Below are 23992 nucleotides of genomic sequence, written 5' to 3'. Positions count from 1 at the left end.
GTAAGATGCCCAGCGTGGACGCTGGGTGGTCAGTGACAGCTGTTTGCAGCCCACTGGGCTGCAGGACTTCGCATCCAGGCTTCGCCATGGTTCCCTGTGCACAGGTCTCTGTCCCTTCAGTCGGTGCAGAGACCAAGAGCCGCTTGTTTCATCACCGCCACCAGAACTGGGGTCGAAGCAGGTCGGAGTGGAAGGCTGCAAATCTGGGGAGGGAGAACATGTTCTTACAAGAAGAAAACGTTTGCGGAGACTGTGGAATTGGGCTGTTCTGTCATTTCTGTTTTTTTCCTTATTCTCATGTTTTATGGATCTGCAGATAGAGAATGGCAACTGCTGTGCTTTATTTTTGTGGTTGGATCTGAGAGGTTGGATCGTGAGGACTTGTCAATGCCACCACAGACCCTCTGTGGCATATCCCGGTGCTTGTCGGTCAGTGCAGCCTCTACCGTTGCCCATATGGGAACGGTTTCTGTGGAGCGGTGAGGGCAGCCCTAACGCCCTTCCTAAGCAGCAGGAGGGTCTCCTAGGGTATGGCTGCAGAGCCTTGTCTCCGACCGCTCCAGGCAGATTTGGAGACGTTCTCAGTTAAGCATATTTACTGGTAATGCCTTGGGGAAGTACCTAGGCCGCCTACTCTAGCAACCTTGAGTTGGTTTGCAGGGGCTGTAAAGGGGGAGCTCGCTCCAAGGTGGTCCTGAGCCGGGTGTCTAGTTCCCAGCACAGCCCCTGGCGATGGCAGCAGAAAAAGGCTGCGTGTTGAGCAGGAGCACCAGGAGCTGGTCAGTGGGAAACAATGCAAATGGGATTGTGTCTGAACCTCGGGGCCTCTCTGGAGTGCCACTGCCAACCTCCTGGCATGTCCATTTGCTTGTCCCATTGGTGTTCAAGTCTTAAATCCACATCAACATTTGTCAATCAAATGTGTAATTCCACTCAATAAAATGAGATGTGCACCACATTACCTGTTTTTCGTTAAAACATTTGCAGTGGTGTTAATTGCACGTTGGTTTTTTTATCAGTTGGATCCCGTGCCAGCTGCTCAATAATTTTCATGATCCATCTTTTTGGGAAGTTTTCTTAGCCTGCAAGTTTTAAAGTATTTGTTTCAGCTGTAGTAGCAGTCTCTGCTTTGTCATCATAATGACACAAATGCCTCTTCCTGCTTCTTTTAGAATATACTTCTGCATCTACAAAGCAACCCAAAAGCTTTTTTTGAAGTTTCCTCCATTCTACAAACCACTTGTTTTTCTTTAACGTTTATAGCTCCCCTTACTGATTTTGAGTCTATTGTAACTTCATATTGATTTCAATTATCTTCCATAATTACAGAATAAATATATTCTGCAGTACCAATTGATGTCTTCATTTTGCCACTCTTGTCCAAATAGGCATTTAACCATAGCTGCTTTGTTTCATAATTGTGGTTTTGTAATTTTTTCTTTGTTTGCTAATTTTTTAAAAACTCCTGATTTTCATTCCTATTTTCTCTCCCTACGTGAAAGTAGATCTGGAGGAATAATATAACATTAGTTCAATACTGAGAAATTCGCCTTAAGCGTTACATGTACGTAAGACTGGTTGGGGCCGTCTTCCCTTTTCTTACGCTGAATATAATCAGGTCATGATTCATGGTCACTAAGCAACCACCAACTTCAAGTCAAAGGAATTAATTCATTATCAGTCATAACAAGGCCCAAAACAGTTACCCCATATTACGTGGAATACCTTTTTGTTGGAGAATGATGATCTGCAGCTCTACATGAGATCACCAGCATTTGTTTGCCAAACTGCAGCGCACCATAACAACACTTGTCTTCCTTACATGTGCAGGCAGGGGTGGGGAGTAACTCATCCCTCAGTGAGCCCGCGGTGGTCCCTCCTTTTGGGATGTGTTTGGCTCTTGGCCCACGTCTGCTCGAGATCCTACAGCCCTGGCGTACTGTTAGCTCTGTATGGGCAGCGCTGCACCACAACCTTCCTCTCTCCTGCTACTTTGGGGTGGATTTTTTTCAAAGTATTTAGGCATATGAACACACAGATCGGACATAGCAAAGGTCAGAAAACGACCTGGTCACTGAACTCCTTATTTGGTGTCCATCCCAGGTGGAAAGATGATAAGATGCATGTGGCCCCATTCCCTAGTCCCTTCTCTGTGTGAGCAGACACTGGGGTATTAATTTAGAGTATGACATATTAGGAAGATTACATGAGGCTTTGGGCATTGAATTGCCAGTTGTTGCAGAGAAATCTCAGCTTTATGACGTTTTATAGCTCAAACCAAAGAATAAGTTATTTCTCATTAATGAAGGTGTCCTGGAGCCAACCCAAGGTCAGTGTCTCCTTGTCCTTCAGGTGCCATTCTTATCTGAAGCCTGTTCCAGGTACGTCCATGCGCTCTGAAGCTATCTGTCAGAAACTGTCTGTGGGAGCTCAGCCTGGGATTACCCAGCGTGTGAAAAATCTAACATCTTCCAGTGCTACTGATTCTTCAAGTTCTCCCCTGTGAAGAGGAGAAATCCACCCCAAAGGATTTAAAAGACAGCATTTTGCTTCCTTAGGACACTATGACTTCGTTATCACTTGTTGCTAAGCTCCAATCATAATATTCACCATCAGTGAAACATTTTTCCTTACATGAGGGAAGTGTGATGCCATTTCAGATCTTTGACCATCCATGTTGCCCTGGTCTGAACCTCTTCTGGCTCTACTATGTCTTTTTTGAGATGGGGAATTTCTACAGTGGCATAGGGATGTCTGCTTTGCTTTCTATGTTTTTGTAATGGTATCCTGTGTTTGAATAGTGTTTCTAACCACTACCAAGCTCAGAGAGAACTTTTTCTTGGAGCTACACTGTAGAATGGCATAGAGCATCTCAGACAGATGTGTATGACAAGCAGAAGTAGAGGTTATGACATTTCTTCTTCCTTTCTAACCTTTCCCCTTGATCCCTTCTCAGAGAAATTCTTGGAAAGTGCTAAATGAGGTAGATGTTGAAAAACTTTGTATGGAAGCCATAAATGAGTTCTTGTACAATGGAAAGCTTTATTTCTTTTGTCTGATGGTGTCAAATTTCCTGGAATGTCTAACGAATGTGGATGTTCTTGTTGAACTTTATTTATAAGGATAGTTGGAAATCTGTAAGCCGGCAATGGTAAAGAGGTAAGATGGAGAACGATAGCTTTCTATGATGTGCCCTTCTTTCTTGTGTGCCTTCTACAAAGACTTTTTTTGCTCACTGTTGTCAGACAGAATATTAAGCTACGTGAGGCCTTGGTCTGACCAGTCCAGCAGTTCCTAAGAAGGGGTATGGTTCTCTGCAAAAAATGCAATAAAATATGGTGGGACAACTGAACAGCTCCTGGATCCTGCCAGAAGCTGCTCTTCAGTTACAGCAGGGTAGAGATGGGTTTCATATTCTTCTTGGCACAGCAAATTCAGTGGTCCAGACTAGGGACGTTCCACAGCAGAAGTCATAGGATGATCATAGAACACAGATATTCTGCAGAAAATCACTCCTGGCTGGGAAGACTGAGCTGTGTTTGGTGGCAGTACTTGTTTGGAAACGGAGTGAAAATCTGGGCTGGGTAAAGTCGAATCTTAGAGTTTATTTGTATATCAGGCATGTAGTTGAGAACAGCAGCTCCTCACGCTGTGGTTTCCCCTCTCTGAAGAGAAGGGACGCCTGCACCTTGTTGTGGTGCTTAGACATCTGCACCTCACTGGGAGACTTGTTTCTCCATGGTGAAATGCTGGCAGTTGTTGATCCTTCGTTTTCACCCCAGGCTGGCTGGGGGACCTGTGTGGGAGGCTGTGAGCCTGCCGCCAGGATACTCCTCCTGTCCTCATCTCTCTGAAAGCTCTTTGCCAGCCCTTCTGCAGGGGATGCGGTCAGTCCACCAGTGATCGTAGGCCTGCTCAAGGGTGACCTCACAGGAGAAGTCGTATTTTTTCATTGTGAGTTTGAAAAATTCCTCAAAAAGCTACTGATGGAACCATAAATTTTTAAGACCAGTGACCAATATTGTCATCTTGTGACAAAAACAGTAATGCTTGCACAAGTCTATGCAAACCTTTGCATAAGAACTCCTTCCCAGTATACAAATATGACTGTGACTCTAACTGTCACTTTGGCAAACCATGAATAGCTTCTGTTTCGTTATTTTCTTAATATAGATCAGGTTGACCAGCTTCTGAACCATTGCATGGCTTTATTTTGAACACTTGCTGGTTTTTAACATTATTTTTAGAAATGTGGGCTGAATTTAGATGCGTTTTTCCATAATAACCTTATGGATGAACAGACGATGCTACCCTTTTCAGGGATTGATATATCTGTTGGTTATGTTAGCTCTTCTGCTCCCTGCATTGGTCTTGGAGCCTGTCCTCACGTGGTTTGTGTCAGGACTCACGGCCTTGTTTCAGTCTCACTGCTTTTCAAGGAACAGTCCTATGTTGTACAACCTCCATCCGTGTTTCCCAGATGCTTCATCTTACATCAGGCTGTGATGAAGCGTGTTGAGATGATCCTGTCTTAACAAATGCCTGAGATTTCACTGTGTTGATACCCTTTCTTGTATGTCATAGAATCACAGAATGGTTTGGGTTGGAAGGGACCTCTAAAGATCATCTAGTCCAACCCCCCGGCCATGGGCAGGGACATCTTTCCCTAGGTCAGGTTGCTCAAAGCTCTATCCAGCCTGGCCTTGAACACTTGCAGGGATGGAGCATCTACAGCTTCTCTGGGCAACCTGTCCAGTGCCTCACCACCTTCATCGTAAAACGTTTCTTACTTAGGTCCAATCTAAATCTACCCACTTTCACCTGTGACATTTGACCAATGTCATTGCACCAGTCATTGCATCACCTGTACTTTTATTGCCAATGATCTGTATTTTTCTAAACCATTGATAAAGACAAAAATATAAATACTGCTGTACCAAGAACTATTGGAAATATTCCCAACTGTTGTTCTCCCTTAACAGTTCATTATTGTGTCTGTTAAAATGTGCTCTGGTAACTTGTCCAGTGGTAGCATGTAATCAGAATAACATAGGGTCAACAGTTTCACCCAAGCTTATGATGTCAGCAGGTATTTTTGTCAGTGAGATTTGAGCTCTTAAAGCCATCCTGGCTGATACAAATTCCTTTTTATTAATTGATAAGTGTCCTGTTTCAGTTTTTCCAAGCTTTTCCTAGAAATGATATGAAGCTAAGCTCTGTATGGTTATTGGAATCATTGCACTGACCCTTTCAAAGCTGCCTCCCCATCTCTGGAGCTTTTGAAGAAGTATTATAAATATAGGCCAGCGAGTCAGTGAGCTGTATTGCAAATTCTTTTGAACTTCGCTGCAGAAGTTTTCAACCTGCTAATTTGAATGTACATAACTGAACAAGTGTTGGTTACTGCTATCCTTGGAATTGTGGGGGAAGTTTTAAATGCTCCATTTTGGTCTTGGGTGCGTTTTTTTGCCAGTACAGAGGTATGTATGGGAATTATTTTCAAAGACAGATCAGAAACACTCGTTAGGTTTTTCTGATTTTCTGTTACCATTATTGTTAACTTAATTGCGTGCTGCCTGTAACAGGTCTGAGCAGTTGTTAGGATTTCCTCTGGGGGATTTAGCAATGGCCTGACAGTCCAAGCAGGACCCTCGATGTGCTGAATGTAACAAGGTGAAACAGAGGAATGAAAAATGCACCAAACTCTTGCATGGAAAAATTTCCAGTGTTGAGATGCATCAGGCTGATGGATTTTATCTGAAGAGAAGGGCTGAAAATCTCATATCAGAGTACCACTCACAGGTGAATTGCCAGCACATTTGAGAATTGCTTGTAGGGGAAAACTAGCAAGTTTAATTAACATGTATTTTTAGCAGTTTCAATTTAAGTTTTACAAATGCAGAGTAAAATCTGTTTCCAGCTGTGAAGGGCTGGCACTGAGCAGGACGAGACAACAGGCCTATGTTCAGGTGAAGGAGTGAGGAGCGGCAAGTGGGAGAGGAGGGTGGCTCTGAGGGACGGTGCCCAGGGGTGCAGCATCAGGTGTGAAGATCGGTAGCTGAGAGGCAAATGGAGATGGCTGGAGAGACGGCTGGAGGATGATTTTTTTTTTTTAATTAAAAAAATATAATGAGGCTATAATTCCTTTCAGTGGATGACTACTCAGTACTGAGGTAAATTACCAGCTCCCTCTTTGGAGCAGTTCTGGTCTGCCTCATCATCTTGTCCTTTTCCTTTAGTTTTTATTCCTAGAAAAAAAAATACCTGGAAGGTCTTTTGGAGTAGCCTCTCTCTCCTGCATGGGAGCGAAGCCTAGACATGATCTGCCACGTGCCGCATGAGAGGAGATGCTATGCGCCTTCTCCAGTTTGCATTGTAATTTTCCACTATTAAAATGTAAATGTGGCCTCTCAGCTTGGAACTGTGGAGACATTTGCACTCCGCGTGCTTTTGCTCTTTTACATGAATATTTAACATTGAGCCAGCAAATCTAAATAACCTCCGAGTGTTGATTACACTTTGGTTCATTAGACTGCAGCTTGAAGTTGTTTGGAGCGTGGTCCAGGTGCCGCCCAGGTGCCCGTGCAGCATCTTGGGGCCGGGAACTCCTCGGGGAGCCCTGACTGCGTCCTGCTCCCACTGCACCTGAGCGGCGAGAGGCATTTTGGAGTCGAGAGCCGTGCATTTCCCCTTCTGGAGGGCAGAAAGCAAACGCGGGAGCGTCAGATGAACCAGGCTGGCTGGGGCACGGTTGTGCTGCTTCGAGCAGCGCTGTCATGGTAACTGAAGTGATTCATATTGCTGCGAGAAACCCAGTAAACATACTTTGATTAAACTCTTGAGAAGGTACAGAAAAGAGTCTTCAAAGCTGATTGTATGAACTGCACAAAGTTTTTTTTCTTTATTGCTCTCACTTCCCTCCCTTCCCCCACTGGGGACAGTGGATTTGGGGGGATGGGGAGAGGAAACCTTCGTCAGAATTGGCTATCTGGCAGCAGCATGGAACTGTCCTGTTTCTGGCACCTGGTGGCTGGAGTTCAGGCTCAGCAGTTTATTATTATTATTATTATTATTATTACTACCAGTTTCAGGCAGGTTGAGGAGCAGTGAGAAGCCGGCTGCGCAGCCTGCGGGGCTGGCTGAAGCATCCCTCGGGAGTTGTACGGCGGTTTGGGGCATCGTGGCACGCCAGAGCACCTCTGAGCATCGTGGCAAGGATTTCACCTGCCAAACCAAGGCAGATCCACTCTTCCCTTTATAGATTTGTGTTATGTAAACTGCCCATATGAAACCTGTGTCTCCACGCTGAGGTTTGGCACATCTGACCCCAGCTGGGGAGCAGCTCCTCGGGTCTCACGCCAGGTCCAGGGTCTCTTCTTGCCACCCTGTCCCTGCTCCGAGGCTGGGGGATGAGGAGCTGTGTCCTGGCTGGGCGCTCTGCTCCGCCAGCCTGTGGGGGACAGTGGCTGTGTTCCCCTGCCTGTGCTGGGCTGCCTGCCCTGGCTCTGGCCAGGGACCGCACTCCCCGTGGGGGAAACCCACCCTCTCCGAGCCTTGTTCCCAAACCTCTCGACTGCCTCTGCGAGGGGCCTGTGGACACAGGTAGCCAGACTGGGCTGCTCCCCTGTCTGCTGTTAGCTTGTGGGGGCTTCCTTGAATGCCCCGCTGTGCATGCCCCCTCTCGCTCTTTCCTTGGTGGCTCCTGCCCTGGCAGTCCCCGTCCCCTCCCTGGCTGGAAATCCCAGCACTGCGGCCAACTGCAGTTCCTCCTGCGGTTCCCTGGCGCTAGGACAGGGCTCTGCTGGTCTCAGCTGCCAGCCCAAGATGGGTCTTGTCCATGAGTCCACCTGGCTCCTGCATGTTTTTCTGCCCCTAACTCTTGCATGGCTCTGGTTTTCACTGACCCAGGATAAAAATACTCTTTCACGGTTATTCACTGGTTTTATTTTGCTGTGTGTGCTTTCCAGGAGGCTGATGAGTTGAGATGGCGGGCTGGTCTGATGCCCTGGGGCTGGCACCCAGTGCAGGTGGGGCATGTGGTGGGAGCGGATGAGGGGACGGGGGACGGGGTGCCTCCACCTTCTGGCTGTTGGATGAGACATGTCTCGCGTCCTGCAACAGATCCCCAGCCTGCCGCGAGCCCTCTCCAGTCCTCCCTTTCAGCTACCTTCTTTCTGGTGAGGAGCGTAATTTCAGTCCTTCATACTGCTGTGACAATGGCTGGCAGGGGACGGGGCAGGGTCCCGTCTCAGTGACAAGCTGGGGCTCGCGCAGAGGATGCAACGGGGAGAGCGGCATGAAGGAAACCTTGCTCAACGTCCTTCTGAACAGAAGACTAAACTCTCTGTAAAGCTGAGAGTGACCTAATTTTTGGCTGAATGAAGCCACTCTGCTGTGCTGGAGGGGGCTGGCCTTCAGCGTTAGAGCCAGCAGAGCAGGCGGGACCGTGGCATCCTTGCCGGTACAGTGCAGGAGCCAAGCACCGGCCGTCCTGCAGGACAGCACAGGCAGAGGCGGGCTCCTCCTGCGTTTTTAAATGGGCCTGGGATTGTTGCACGTTCTGGAGACCTGGATGTAGCTACACAGCCTGTTGTGAGCACGTGGCTGGTCTGTGTGTTGTTCTCTGTTAGGGAGCCAGGGCCTCTGAAGCATGCTGCTCTAAACAAAGAGTTACGGTTAATTCAGCGCTTCCAGCCCTAGTAGGAAGTTCTTGTCTTTGACTCGTCTCCCTCAGAACAGCAGAGGCTTTCCCCAAGATTTTTGGTTTTGAACACAGGGCGCTCCCCCAGGGAGAGAAGTAAACAGCAAATCACGCGTTAAGGTTGTTGGTCCCTTGCTTACCTCTCCTAGGAAAGGCCAATTTAAAAGCAGCAATAAGAGGATGCCTAGAGGGCTCCAGCACTGCGCCAGGCTCTGCTGTCAGCGCAGACTGCGGTCGTCCTTTGCCCACATCGCTGCCCCGTCTATGTGGTGGCCTTGATTTTCTGTCTGCTGCAGCCCCCGGATGTGTTCCTGGTGCCTTTGCTGTCCTTGTGACTGTGCCAAATGCTGGTCTCCTGCTGGACTTCCTCGTGCAAGTAAGTGCACCCATAGGACCCTTCAACATCAAACTGCCTCCACCGGTTCCTCTTTTGCTTCAGGATCTGTTTTACGGATTTGCCCCCGCCCCCATCCCATGCAACACGGGTATCTCTCCTGTCCTTTTTGCCATCTGGCTGTGGCACAGACAATCTTCTCTTCCACGTTTCTGCCACGTGCAACAGATTTCATCTCCCTTGCTGTCTCCATCTCGTTGCGTATCATGGCCAAGAACATGGTTTTATCTCTCCAAATATATCTGATTTCTGTCGTGAGAGCAGACCCAGGCTTGTGCTGTATCTGCATGGCAGAGCTTCCAGACTGGCTGGACATAAGCCTGTGCTTAGATGAGGGCTTTGGAGAAGCTCTGGAGCATCTGGGGAGTGCAGTCCTATATTGCTCACACGAGCGGTAGCTGTATTCCTCCGATTGCCCTCCTCCTGTGAAGCTGCCTGGATATCTGCCCGTCGGCATTCCCAGTGAAAGCCAGGCTGTCATTTCTAGCGCTCTAACCTCTGTGTAGAAACATCTGATCTTGGTCCAGGTGCCTTCCTGGCTGCACAGTGGCCCTGAAATGGGCCCCGAGGCAGTCCAGGCACCAGAAGCTAAGCACTGAAGTCGGGGCAGGCAAGGTTTCCATCATCCGTACCTCCGCTCTCAGGCTCCTGAGGGCTTTGCTGAGTCCCCCTGAGCTCTCCTCTGTGTGCCAGGGTAGACACCCTGAGTCCTTGGCTGCAGCTGCTTGGGTGAGGAGACATCAGAGCATGTTTGGACACCTCAGAGCCTAGGGAACTTTGCAATCTAAATGTATATCAGCTGAAAGTCTATGCTCTTGTGATAGTGCTGGAAAGCAGGTTTTTTCACTCATTTCTGGGACTCATGTGACTCCCTTGCCCCTAAATCCCACTTTGGCAAATGAAATAGGCTGTCTGAATCCCACCTCGCATGAGGTCACTGTGTGCTGGGGGCCAAACTAAAATTACATACATAGTGCAGGCACATCCTGTCTTTCAAGAGACTGCCTTTGCAGCTGTAGTACCATCCTCTTAATATGCTTCTGGAATTAAATACTTGGGAAACTTTGGCTTTACAACCTGTTATGTGACCTGGATACCTTCTCGTTTACTCCTGTAAATGCTGTGATGTTGTGCTTCAGGGCCTCTTATACTTGATGTTATGATGAATGGATTAGTGAGTACCAGAGCGGTCCTGGGCTGCTTTCTCCAGCCCCTCTGCTCTTCCTCTCTGGTGTGAATCCGAGACAGAGGTTGTGTTTTTCTTTGTTTTTAAGGTGGATGCTATAATTTTGGTGTTGGGAGGGAGCACTTTGAATATATAAGGTGATGACTGCTCTTGCATAGAGTGTGGAAATGGGTGACCAGGTGATTTATTTGACAGGCTAAATTAAAGCACTTGCCCTGACCTGTGTCAAGAATTATAAAGTACCTTCCCTTTTACCAGTGAGTCCTTGAGCAACCTGTTTGTGTCTCATTGCACAATAATTGGTGCTTGCTGTGAATGTCTCGCCGCGAACCGTGCCGATCTTCCTCCTCCAAACCTGACCCTGACCCATTCGACATCTCCCTGGTGTGAAGTCTGTGCAGTGGCGAGAGCAGGGACTGGGACAGGCTTACTGCTTTTCAGTTAAGCTAAGACAACCAGGAGCAGAGGAGATCTAGCACAGACCAAAAGGATCTCCTGCCTGGTGTGCTGCTTTCTTCCCTTGCAAGATAAATCTCTGCTTTTTTTTTTTTTTTCCTTTCTTTTTGTCCTTTTTCCTTTTCTTTTGTCAGCTTGGTAAAAACAGCTCGCCAATACGATTATTTTACAGTAAGCTTGCATATGATCAGTTCAACATACAGTTATGATTTTTTTTTCTAAGCAATTAATATCAAGAAGCTAATAATTAATTTATAAAATACACTAAAGCAAGCCCAGGCCAACTCCTGCTGTCTGAAGTTTTCATTGTTGCACTCTTGTTTTTCTATTTCTTTCTTTCTTGGTTCGGTGTCAAGACCAATGATGCTGAGCCCAGGCACGCACAGAAGAGCGATGAAGCGGACCAGGACCCCAGCACGGGTCTGGCTGTAGTTCTGGTGTTTTGAGTGGCCTTTTTTGCCTCCTCGTAGTAATGGATGTGCACAGGGGGGAGCGCAGCGTGGACTCTGCCTGAGCAGCTGGTGCGGAGCGTGGGCGTCACCGGTCATCTGCAAAGGGCTGACTGCTGCTCCTGCCTTCTCCCAGGACGGGGGGGAAGAATGGTCCAGGCAGATTTTTCTAGATCTTGATTTTTTTTCTTGCTGAATATTTCCTGTTTACCAAAATTCTCATACAGTGTGGATCCAAACTTGGCATTTCTCCAGCTGTGACAGTGCCTAGCGATGGAGCACCGCTGAGACCACCTCTCTGGGGCATCGCTGTTCCCCAGCTCAGACCTAACAGGCTCAGATTGACTCTGTCCTGGCCGAATGGTGCTGAGCTCATGTTTGGTTGATGCTGTGAGCTCACGGCCTTTCTCAGGTTACAATCCCCGTGGTCACTTGGTTTCACCTATGGTGTTGGTCCCTGGAAGCACACCATGGATGTGCTCACCTGACCAGTATGTGCCTTGGTCTTCAGTTTGGAAAGGTATTCAGGCACTGACTGATGTGCTTTTATCACTAGGCAGCATTCAGCACTTTTGTAAAAGTAATTCTGTACTTTTTTCCCAAGAACCATGCTTAAAGTTACTGACTTGGCTTGGTTTGAAAACAGCTCTTTGAGACTAGCAAGAAACTTCCTTGTGTTTCCAGTGACTATTTCCAATTTCTAATAATTTTTAGATCTGCCAGTTACCATGACATGCATCCATTTAATATTTGCTTCTCTGATTTTTTAAAGTGGTTTTCTATGAGAAAATTAAATGACTCCTGGAGATCTATCACATGTCTGGATGACACATGAACTCAGGGCGACAGCCCTCGTCAACCAAACCTGTTCAGCATTGCCTGTGAAACAGTTGTAGCTAGCCCTGGCTGTGGCTTCCACTCCAGCATGTTGCGTTGGTGGGACAGGCTGTACATCAGTGTCCTGCGCGCTACAGTCCTGCGAAGTCCTGGGCATTGAATCCACAGCATGTTTTACCCCAGTGACTGCATCACATCCATGGCCCAGGCTTTGCTTCTTTCTGTCCAACGTCCCTCCTTGCCTGTGGCCTCTGGGTGACCATTTTGACCCGTTTTTCCTGTTGGGGTGGCCTGGACGCGGGGCACTGGCAGCACCGAGGCTGTGGGCAGGCAGCCGGCAGCAGGAGGCTGGGGAGCCGGACTGAGCTGCCGCAGGGAGTGCGGATGCTGCCGGCAGAAATTCCCCAACCACGTGGTTGAAACTCATCAGAGAACAAGTGCATCGTGTTGCTATGACAACAGGAAGATTTACAGGAGCCTGAAATTCTTGTACTTTGAACCTGAAATATTCCTTGGAAAAATATTCCGAGTGCGGCTGCGCAGCACAACTGGGTACTGAACACAGCCTTTAAGGTGTTCGGTCAAGGATGACAGGTCTGAGGCCTTGCTCAACGTCGGGCAGCATCCTGCCCAGACCCCTGGCTGCTCCTGTCCTCTGCAGCCCCTTGCCAGTGGCCACTGGAGCGTGTTCAGGGCTCGCGCGCCTTTGTGCAAGTTGCCGTGGGAGGGGTGGCCTTGGGAGGGTGAAGCCAGGGGAGTCTCGAATGCAGACGGGGCGAGAGGTCTCCTGTTAGCAGGATCACACCGCTTCAGAGCGTGCCTTTGAGCAGGAGCGCAGGAGACCTTTGCGTGCTTTACCTGTCCCCTTGCTTTTGCCGCTAGGTTTGCACCAGAAACAGGCTGGATATTGTCGACTCTGGGTTCCCCGCTGGATGTTGCCACGCATCAGACAAACTTTAAGCATGTTAAGGTTCAGGATGGAAGTGGATTCATTAAACAAAATTTAGGAAAATACATCTTCCCTGACCTGAAGTCTGCAGTGCTGTGGCTCTGCAGCAGACCCCTCTTCCCCTGCGACCACATTGGGTTCCCCATTTCCACTCTTTCTCCCTCTGCAGAGCTGCAGGCAGAGGCAGGAGTTTGCATCTTCAGGTGGCTTCGTGAGGTCTGTTTCTTCTGCACACTCCTGAGGGTTAGGTAGAGGGTCAGGCAGGGCAGGGACTAGCTGGTATTTTCTGTGCATTATATTTTCTAGGCTTGCACTTGGCACATGCCCGAAGCTATAGATTTAGGCCTTCTGTGCCTCCGAAACAGAAGAGTAAGTGGTGGCTGGTGTTACTGCTGGTGTCAATGTTCAGCACGTGTGTCGCCACCTCTGAACTGGGGTGGCAGCTGGAGATGGGCTGGCAGGGGTCCTGCTGGTGGCCCCGCGCACCCTCCCCGGGTGCCCTTGCCGGTACCGCCTCTCCCTCTGGCAGCGCTCCTTGATGCTTCCCAAGACGCCACCTCTAAATCCTCCCCGTGCCAGTGCGCTGCGGTCGGGCTCGCCTGCCCCGCGTGCTCCCGGGGCGGTTTCCCCAGCGTGGTGCAGGGAGAGGAGCTGAAAGCAGGTAGAGCTGTATCCTCCTCTGCCCTGGCCGTTCCTGCTCTCCTGGCCCAGCTCTGTGTGCTCTCCCAGTCCTCCAGCTTTGCTGCCATCTTCCAGCCTGCGCATGGCTGGCCCATGGCGGCTGTGCGTCAGGTAGCTAATGCCGCTTTCCCCGGCTCTTTTGCAGTGCCTTTCAGAGAAACTCCCAGCTACACGAAGCGGAGACGGATCCTCGGTGCCGGCGGCCTCTCCTCCCCGCGCATACTGCAGCGCTCGGCCAGCGACAACAACCTGAAGGCGGAGAGCCGGGCATCCTACTCGCCGGTGCCCTCGCTCCGCAGCCTGCCCCCGCAGCTGCTGGCGCAGATGCAGGAGGCGGCGGCGGGGGCCGGGGCGGGGGACAGCAGCTTGGCGAGCTCCGGCAGCGCCCGCAGCGCCCACAGCCGCTCCCCGTCCCTGCAGCGGGTGCAGGAGGAGAAGGAGGCCGACCTGCCCACGCTCCGGAGGAGCAGCCGCGGCAAGGCCAGGTAAGGGGCCGGGGGGAGGCAGAGTGAGGCTGCCCCGTGCCGCGGCCGGCACGTGCCTCGGCGCCCACTGGAGCCCCCATGCCTGCACGGGGCCGGGCACCCATGGGACCCCGGGTGGCGGGTGGGGAGTGGGAAGGCCGGTGGAGCCCGATGAAGCCCTGTGTCTCCCTGTCCACACGCTGCGAGGAGTGGGGCTGGCCGGGCCTGGAGCAAGCGCTGAGGGTTTTTTTCCTCGATCTTCTCTCCAGCTCTCGGTCTAATCTTGCGTCTCAGAAAAATGGTAAGTACATCAATGCCGCGTTGCGCTTGTCGTTGCTATGACAATGAATGCATCTTGAAAACTAATACTTCGAGGTGGCACATTGCAGATAAGCCAACACCTAACGCATCCCAACCGACCTGCGGTTATTGCGGTTATCGGTATTCTGCCTACAGGCCCGGGTGGTGGCATTACTCTGCTGAACTCACCGGGCCTGGGAGCGGCCGATGGGTGCCCGTGCCCGACCCGCTGAGCGGAGCAGGGAGGCCTTCCTTGTGCGTCGGGTGGTTTTGGTGGCCCGTAGGCATGGGAGCGATGTGGACCTTGCATTCTCCTGCTGCTCCTCGTCACTTGCTGGCCATGTGCAATGCAAACGTTGGCTCTGACACTACTCGCCACTACTGGTGCTTGCCTTCAGCTGGAAGCCAGGCGTGGGCACCCGTTCTGATCCGGGAGGATGGCTGCTGCTCCCCTCAGACAGCAGAGGTGCTGCTGGAGAGCCTTCGTGGCCGAGGGTCCCTTTGGTGACGACTGGGGTCAGGCTTTGCTTTCAGAAGTCCTCTGTTAGTGGAGAGGCGAGACCAACCGCAGCCATGGCTGATGTAAAGCAGCGTCCGCTCCGAAAGGGCTAACGAGAAACTGATACCGTGAGGGCAGAGCAGGAGTTTGAAGAGTGGGTGCCAGGTCTGGGTTAGAGCTGTGTTCACTAATGACCAAGAAATGGATTTGAGTGCTGAAGAACCAGTCTGCAGATGGCAGCTATTTACATTAACTCCATAGCAGAAACAGCTCTGAGGCCCTTTGAGGCAATCTAAAGAATTTGGGGAAAAAGAAACATGTCAGTGAATAAAAAATAATGAAAATAAATGTCAAATAGCTACTAGAGGGGAAAAAATTGAACTACTAAAGTACCCGCTAGGATTCTTAATTAACAGTTTAACTCAGGAAAAGTTTCAGGATGTTTTCTAAACAGCTCAATGGAGGCCTTTGCTCAATGTGCAACTTCAGTACAAAATGCAGCGATATTAGATGACCTAACAGCGTGATGGTTGATAAGATGGAAAACAGTCTAACGCCTTGGTCAAAATCAATGATGACACCTCTGAGTGCTGCATACCAGGCTGGGCACTACCAGTCAGCAAGAACAGTGTGAGTTAAAGGGTTTTGGGGATGCAGTGAAAATGATCAGGAATGAGAAAAAAAGAAACTCTGCTTTGAAGAGAGATTTATAAGAGCAGGATTGTTACCTTAGAAACGAGATGAATAGGAGGAAATATGTTAAAAATATTGAAAATACCAAATGGCTTATCAGAGGGAAATAGGGAACCTCTGCGTGTTTCATGGCATAAGGAGAAAGGAGCATGCAATGAAATTAATGGCAAGCACACTCAAAACCAGTACAAAACAGAGTTTTTTTCTCCACCCTGCAGTTAGCTCGGGAATTCACCGCCTCAGGAACTTGCTGAAGCCAGAAGCACAGTATGATTACAAAAGCATTAGGAGGTTGGTGTGGGTAAAAAAAATACTGTGGGCTTTTCTAATCAATAAGGGTTTGGAAGTATTCTCAAAATTACCTGGAGCACCTGATGGCAAGGCAGGAGGAGGGCAGCTGGGGAAGAGTCGAGCCTTACCCGTTCCTGGCGAGAGGAGAGCAGGAGCACGGCTGGGCATGGATATTGGGGTCAGCCATGGGCAGCAGCGCGAGGGGGGCTTGCAAAAGCGGGTCTCTAGTGCTGCTGCAGGAGCTGGTGGTCAGCAGCTGGTGTGCTGTGCCGCCAGCTCCGACCCGGGTAGCTGCCACCCCGTCTGCCGGCCCCACGCCTGCCTGTTTGCTGCCTGCAGAGTGTGGGAGGGGTGGGATGCTGCTGCCGGCTCGGGCTCCTCTCTGACTTGGTGCACAGACCTCCGAAATACCTGCTGAGCCTTTGTGCCTGGGTTGGCCGGTCCTGGGCTGAAGCCAGTGGGAAGGCTGCTCATCATGCCGTCCGTCACAGCTCAGCAAGTACCTGGAAAGGGCAGAGGAAGGCAGCTGCCTCTTCGTCCTACTGGCAAGCGCTGCTAGAGTGAGTGTCTGCCCCATTTTCTTCTGTCTCCTGCTTGTGCAAACTTTTAAAGGATTGCTGGAGGTGGCTTAATTATTCCTAGCCATATGCATTCTATAAAATGCATATAAAGTGCATTTTACTCCATTATTTTCAGACACTTGTATATTTTTTCAGGGATAGGAGGATTATGAAATTCATTACACTGAGTCTGCGGCAAGTGAAAGTCACATGCACGCAACCTGCGTGTTCAGTGGCTGGTACACGCTGGCGAGTTCAGAGCTGTCAGGATTGTACAGAGGCAGGGCCTGCTGCCCCCCTGCCCCGGCTGCGGGGGCTCGCAGCGATGCCTGGGGAGGCTGCCAGCTCTGCCAGCTCTTCCCGCAGCTGCCCCTGCGTCGCTGCCGCCCCGCGATGGCCAGGGGAGCTGGGTGGGTGCCGCTCTCCGAGTCGCATGGGCTGATATTCTTTTAAATTACACAGACGTGTGCACGCACCGTTGCTGTTCAGCATGAAGCTGTGTGCTAACAAGTGCTTAGAGCAGCTAATTAATAGTGGTATTTTGTTTGACCCAGTATTTCTTTCGCTTGTTGTTTGGCCTTATCGCTCTCCCGGTCGGTTCCCAGTGTGTTTGTGTTGGTTTGACAGAGCTTTTATTTACTCTGGGACTGGGGAAGAGCAGTGCAGTGATCCCTATCTCATCTGAGTACTCAGTTCCCAGGGATGTTTTATTTTCAAACAAGAAAGCCTTCGCTTTGTGGTAAGTGACAAGGCATCCATAAACACGCAGAGTCCTCTCACATCTTCCTTGAAAAGTCTTGCAGAAAAATTGATTCTGGGTCAGATTTTTATTAGAGTAAATATCAAGAAAATTTAGTGTCTGCAATGTTGCCCCAAAATTCTTTATTCTGAGGGCAAAAATTCCCAGCAAAATTCTGATTATTTTGCAAATATATTCAGGATGGCAAAGAGAATTTAAATGAAAACTAGTTTAGCATTAAAGTTTCATTTTTTCCAGAAATGATGCGCAGAAGCACCTTGTGTGCCTGTGGGCTGGCCGGCAGTAGCCTCGGTGCTGGCGTTCAGCTGTGCTAACAGCAGGAGCAGTTACTTGTCCGTGTTGCTCTCACGACTTCAGCCACACCAGTGGTTCTGGTGGCTGAGTCCTCCCGTGGGCTGCGCTCTCCGACCTCCGCGGAGGCTGAGCGGAGGTCCCGGCCCGCCGAGGGAGGCTGAGCGTGGGAGCACAGGTCTGACCCTGGAGCAGGAGTGGTGGGTGCGAGCCCGGGGTGGACCATCCCTGCGGCGAGGGATGGACCGTGGGCAGGAGCCTCTCTGGAGTGGGACGGGCAGGGCTGCGAGGAGCCTGGAGGAAAGGACCTGGGTGATGCTGGAGGTTAATCCACCCCAGCCTTGCATGGCATGTCCCCAAATGCGTTTTGGTGGTCGGCTGCCTTTGTGCTAATAACCTGCTCCTGGGAGCGAGCCCTGGGGGCGGCTGTTGCCGATGCAGTTGGCTCTGAACTGCCAGTTGTGTTGTGGATCATCGGGGGTCCAGGGAGGACCAGTGGGAAGGGTCTCACCCACAGGCCTCCAGCTGTGCTCATCCTGCCTGTTCTTGGGGAACCCCGGTGACAGACATGCCCCGGCGTTGTCCTCACTCCTGCCTCTCTCTGTCCTCACCACTAGGAAGCTTTCTAATGTCTGATCCGAATATTTCTTTCTCTAGTTTGTTATGCCACGTTTACTCTGCATAGGTGTGGTGAAGAGCTTGCTCACTTCCCCCTCACAGCAGTCTTGCGCACGCTGAAGACTGCTTGCCATGTTTTCCTCGGTGTTGTCTCTTCTGTTGGCTGTTAGCCCCCGTTGCCTTGCCCTTCACAAAGGTCCATTTTCTCCAAGCTCCTGCCGTGGCTCCTCTCCAGGCTCCCACTGTCCCGCTCTTTCCCAGCAGTGCGGTGCCCGGAGCAGGCACACAGCAGCAGAGGAGTGCGGCAGCAGAATTGCGTTGCATGTTTTTCAGGCTGTAGTTTTGATAGCTCATCATATTGCGTTTTATGAAATGGTGTGATGTGTGACTCACATTCAGCGTGTGATAGCCTCCACGTTTTTTCCCCCTCAAAACCCACTACATAACCAGTGTTTCCCTATCTGAATCCTTGTGCAGTTGATTCCTGCATAGATTTAGTACCTTCACTTTATCAGGATCCATTTAAACCCTAATCCTGTTCTTTGGAGTATTTGGCAGCCCCTTTGTATTGCCTGTAGATTGGGCTGGGATCTTCTCCAATCCAATCCGTCGTTTGTTTTGCTAAAGGAGGCGCTGACCCAGGTCCGCCCCCCGGCACAGCCCCTGGGCACCCCCACCCTTTGATGGGGGGGCATCGGAGGGTCGTTCTCCCGCCCTGCGGTCGGGTGGTCTCGGCACAGCTGTGGGGCTGTGAGGAAGGAGCCCAGCGAAGGCCAAGGTGTGCGGCTGCTGCTTGGCAGCCAGCTCCTCTCGCTGTCTGTCCTTGACAAATCCCTTCTGACTGTTACCACATTGCTTCCTTCTAGGCAAGTACGAACACTTTGGCTTGTTATTTGTTCCAATGTTTTTTTCCAAGAAGTGAAGTGACGATATTTCTTTAGCTTTTCTTTTTCCCTCTTTTTGACCACTTGCTATTTTCCGCTCTTTTGGACACACTCTATATAACATGAACCTTCAAAGATGACCTTAGGTGTTCTTAGATTGCTTTAATCTGTTCTTGAACTTCCTTCCAGATGTGGTCAGGCACGTCCAAATATTCTTAATTAATTCTTGCTTCTGGTTTCCAGGTAGGATCTTAACTCTCTGCCTCTGAAATCTCACGGTTGATCTCTGATTTAAAGACAAACAAATATTAAGCATATTGGTCTTTTAAGTTTCATCCATTGAAAGCTTTCCCTCTCTGCAGTTAGCCAAAGGAGCACCAACTATTGCCAGCAATTCCTGGGACCTTTTTCTTGCTGTCAGTGTATTTACAGAATGAATACCTGCTTCTCTCCACGGTGGCATTTCCTCTCATGCTTGTCCTGTCCAGATGTTTGCTTCTGTTGGCTTGTGCTTTTCCTTTACATCTGTCCATAGCAATCACTCCTGTTTTCTAGTTTATGTAGTGTTTTTGAAGTCAATGACTGTCTTTATGATTTAGCTAGTTTCTCACTTCACTGCTTATGCATCCTCCGTGTTGGGATAGGTCTGAAGTCTGTTTTACTTTGCCTCCCCCCCATGGGATCATGTAATAGTTTGGGTTAAAAGGGACCTCTGGAGGCCATCTGCCCCACTCTGGGCTGACCTTTCACGAAACCTTGTCTCCAGTATTCAAGAGCATACAGAGGTTGGCCTCAAAATGGATTGCTCATATTTTGCTGGTCTTTCTTGCTTTCTTCCTAAGAAGTGCCGAACACTTACCATTTCGTGATCGTTCCTGCCAACGTTACCTCTGCCTTCACATTTTCAGCCACTTGGAATCAAAGCGCTAAAAGAGCTTCTATGGCTGTTTTCTGCACCTTCTCTATAAAAATAAATTGTCATGAATGTAGTCCAAGAGCTTGCTGGACAGTCAGTGTCCTGATTCTTCCCCAGTAGATCTCTGGATAAATGCAATCTCTTATTATCCCTAAGTCCCATAAGCTAGCATCAGAGGGGCACAGCGTAAGACCCTGCACTGGATCAGAATGGATATCTGCCAAGCCCGGTATCTTGTCTGATGCCTGCCCCTGGCATGTGCCTAAAGAGCAGGACACGTGCTGAGGAAACCAGGGATTATCCTCCCCACGCTCTGAAATACTTCCTCCTTCGGTCCTATCCATGGGCATCTCTGCAAAAGGGGATGTGTATTGCTGATGCATGGCTGGCTGGTAGAGTCCTGTTCAGACAGATACTCTCCATAAAAACTGCACTGAGCTCAGTGCTCTTCAGCGGCAAGTAAATACAGAGAGCATCCTTTTCTAGCACCTCCCCTGAAGATTCTTGGCACTTTGCCATCTTGAACAAACATCCTTCTTCTGAAATTGCTAAAACTGCAGTTATTGCATCAACCGGAACCTGGGGACTTTATTTCTAATATTCTTGACCTCTCCTTGGGGGGTTTAATAAAATAAATGCCTTGTCCCGATCTCTTTTTTCATATTATTACTTTTAACAATATTAACTGATTCACTATTCCCAAGCCCTTTTGTTCCTCAACAATGTGAATGAGATCTTTGCCCTAAGACCTAAGTCACTGGCTTATTTATTTATTTATTTATTAAAAGCCTTAGACGATTTGTTTTCTTTTCCTGGCTTTTGAAAGGGTTAGAGCCATTTGATTTGTTCTACCTGCACCAGGGATTTGAGAATAAATTGCCACAATTTGTTTCATTCTCTCCTCTGTGCCTCGGTTTTCAGCTTGGCATCAGCTGTTGATTTGAGTCCCCTCTGCGTCTCAGCTGTAGCCTCGGTTCCCCTGCGGCAGCTTCTCAGAAATAAATCCCTGGGGGGTGGTGGTGGAACCTGAGTGTGAGTGGTGCAGGGGCCACCCACTTCTCTGGATGCTCCTGGGGTCACCAGGCTGCTTACGGTCCTTCTGCGCTGTTTGCAGCACAGCTGATAGCGCTGAGCGGTGCAGCGATGCCAGCGCCATGCCCAGCACTTTGGGTATGATGTTTTATTTTAGGGTGGGATGGTGAAGAGCGTAGGTAGAGGATCTCTTGCTCCTAGTGTGGCACCATAGTCCAAGACAGCTCCACCAGTAAGCAGGTAGATGGACAGTGCTTTGTGGAGAAACGCGTGGTGAGGAGACCGAGTCCCCAGTTATCAGACTGGAGACCTCGTGCAGGAAATACAGGGTGTTTGCAAAGGAGTTACAGGCTTGCAGAATAATTTAAGTTGGAAGGGACATCTGGAGGTCATCTGGTCCAGCCTCCTATCTAAAAGAGAAAAGCAGGCTCCAAAAGCTTGTCAGTAAAGCAGCTGGAAGGGCCTCGTCTCTCCCCCCTGGCTGTGCTCCTGCCCCTCACTGAGGGCTCCGGCTGCCCCAGCCACAGCCGGGGTCAGGCTCTGGGATGGGGCTGAGTCAAGAGAGTGCGGGAAGCCTCGTCGGGGACGGCCGCTTGGCTGGGGAGCTGCCTCCGAGCTCAGGACCTCATCGCTGGTGCCGAGCTATGCCGTGGGGTGCCGGTGCCTGGCGGGCTCTGGGACCTGCTTCGTGCCCAGGGCTTGCCTGGCAGTCCCAGGATCACTGTCCTGCCAGCCCATCGTCTTTGTTCCCCCAGGACTGCGCCCTGTCCATGGGGCCGGTCCCTGCCCTCGCCCTGGGCTCCCAGCTTGCTGGCCCTTGCGGGTGGCCGCTCTGGCTGCTCCCGGCAGGGCCCTGCTGCAGACCCTGTGTGCACCCTGGAGCCAGCTCCCCTCTGCCATCTATCCGCTGCCGGAGAGAAACCTGCTTTGGCAGAATGTCTTCTCAGGACAGAGTCTTACCTTAAACATGCAAGTAACTGCCCGCACCGCAAAACATCTCTGAGATGTGCTGCTCCCCTGCATGCACGCCAAAATGTGCCTGAAGTAACTAGGACAAATGCCTTTTAAGTTTTGATAAACCAAAAGGGAATCTGGGCAATATTCAAGTGAGATTACCTCCCTGCCAGGCGTGTTTGTCTCTGTAATAGCTTTTTCTGTTTGCCTCAAAGTTCCCATAAGAATATATGCTGTCAATTTGGGATGCCAGTGAAGCTTCAGGAATATTTATTTTAGTTGGGCAAAATTAAAATGGGACTAGATCGGACAAGCAGAGGCGCCCAGCAGCGCGCTCTCCTCTGCTGGGGTGCAGATGCCTGCCCTGCCTCCAGGACTGAAGGGCCACCCCTCGTGACGATAGTCCCAGCTTTTGGCCAGGGCATTCTTAGCAAGATCTGCAGCGGTTCAGAGAGTGCACGATGCACACAGCTCTTATAATAAATATAACTCACCTCCTGAATAAATAGCAGAGCATTTTGACAGGCTTTCACATATTCTGTTGATTAAAACATTGAATTTTGTCTCTGAGGACTATACTGCAGGATTTCTGAAGTGCGGCAGAGTTTACAGGACCCTCCTGGAGAGCTGTTTTGTTCCCAGTGAACTGGAGCACCCAGCAGTGGAGGGAGGTCTTGGCATGATGGTAGAGTGAGGAGACACGACGGGCTAGCATTAAATCTGATCTGACACGTGGAAGAGGAGATTAGATCTGGGATGGTTGGAGCAGTATTTGGGAAGGTTTGGTGGAGTCTGAGGAGTTGAAGTTTGAATCGCTGATGTGGTCCAGAGCTGCCGTGGAGACAAACCCCGAAGCCTGGGGGTGTGGGAACAGGAGGGCTGCCAGAGCCCGGCAGCGGGTGGCTCTTTGGTGGGGAAGGGCTTCACGGTGAGAGCCCCGTGGTCGTGTGTCCCAGGCCAGGAGCTCTGGGGGTGCCTTGTGCGCTGTCGGCGATCCCCCCAGGGACCGCTGCCTCCAGAGTGCATCGGAGGAGAGGCTGCGCTGCGTTTATCTGCACATTGTGCTGCCGCTGCCTGTGCACAGAAATAGCCACCTTTCAGAAAATGTGGAGTAGTGAATGACAACAGTTTTACTGGGCTCAGCATCTTGAGGAAGGAGAGACGCTGAAAACACTTGCCGTGCCAACTTCAGAAGGGGAGTTTCAGAAAGGTAACAGAAATTCTTCAGAAAGGCCTGAAAAATCAAAAGCAGTAACAACATCCGTAAGGGCGATATGGGAAGCAGTGGATGATCCAGGCAGAGCTGCACGAGGTAGGACCTTTGGAAGAGGAGATCATCAGTAAGGCAGCGGAGCTGGTCTAGGAGACTATCCGAGAGTAAAGGGACCACTGGGAGTGGGAATCTGGGTTTGGGGAAGACAGCATGAGCTGCCAAGAGCAAAGTGAAGCTGTCTTCCAAAGGAGGAATTTGCGTGGATGCTGGTGGTATCTGACGTCTTTGGCCAAGGTGAGGTCCCAGTGCAAGAGGCAGGATAGAGAGTGTCCAAAAGGAGAATTCCTTTCCTGCCCTCTCCCCCTGAGCTGGCAGGGCAAATGGAGGTTTGGGAAGAGAAACCGTGTCACCCTGAGCAGACTACTGTGATGACAAGTGTCGATGGGGTTATGCAACATATTTATGTTAGGCAGGTCGTGGCTACATGGGGGGAGAAGGGCTTCAACTGTAATGGGATTTTTTAGCAGGGGATTTCAGTTTCACCAGTCCAAAACATTAAAACTTTGCATTATAAATGTTACAATGATGTACAAATAACACATTAGAGTGGTTTTTTTTTTTTCCCTCCGTACAACGTTTTGATCTTTTTGATAGTACAGGGCTGGGAGCAGCAGGATGAATGATGGCGATGAGGAGCAAAGGCCAAATGGGAGACAGGAGTGGGGAAACATACACAGAGAGTAAAGCGAAGTGGACCAGAGCTAACACTCAAGGGTTTTGAGAGCTTTCATTAGGTTTCCCCTTGTGTGAGGTTAATATGGAAACTAGGCACTTATGGGTATGATGCAGAGCAATGCCATGAAC

At 50.1% G+C, this 23992-nt stretch overlaps 1 protein-coding gene across 1 annotated transcript in view; it reads left to right on the top strand.

Annotated features, from left to right (window-relative positions):
* Nucleotides 1–23992, top strand: part of LOC127023404 (SH3 and multiple ankyrin repeat domains protein 3-like) — a 299615-nt gene that overhangs the window by 102691 nt on the left and 172932 nt on the right. Inside the window, exons 10-12 of the mRNA XM_050907545.1 lie at nucleotides 13799–13979; nucleotides 15333–15357; nucleotides 16097–16148. Coding sequence (XP_050763502.1) covers nucleotides 13799–13979; nucleotides 15333–15357; nucleotides 16097–16148 — 258 coding nt within the window. The remainder of the gene's footprint in view (nucleotides 1–13798; nucleotides 13980–15332; nucleotides 15358–16096; nucleotides 16149–23992) is intronic.

This window comes from Gymnogyps californianus, chromosome 1 (assembly GCF_018139145.2).
Source record: "Gymnogyps californianus isolate 813 chromosome 1, ASM1813914v2, whole genome shotgun sequence".
In the NCBI taxonomy this organism is placed as follows: Eukaryota; Metazoa; Chordata; class Aves; order Accipitriformes; family Cathartidae; genus Gymnogyps; species Gymnogyps californianus.
This window is presented reverse-complemented; position numbering and strand designations above follow the sequence as displayed.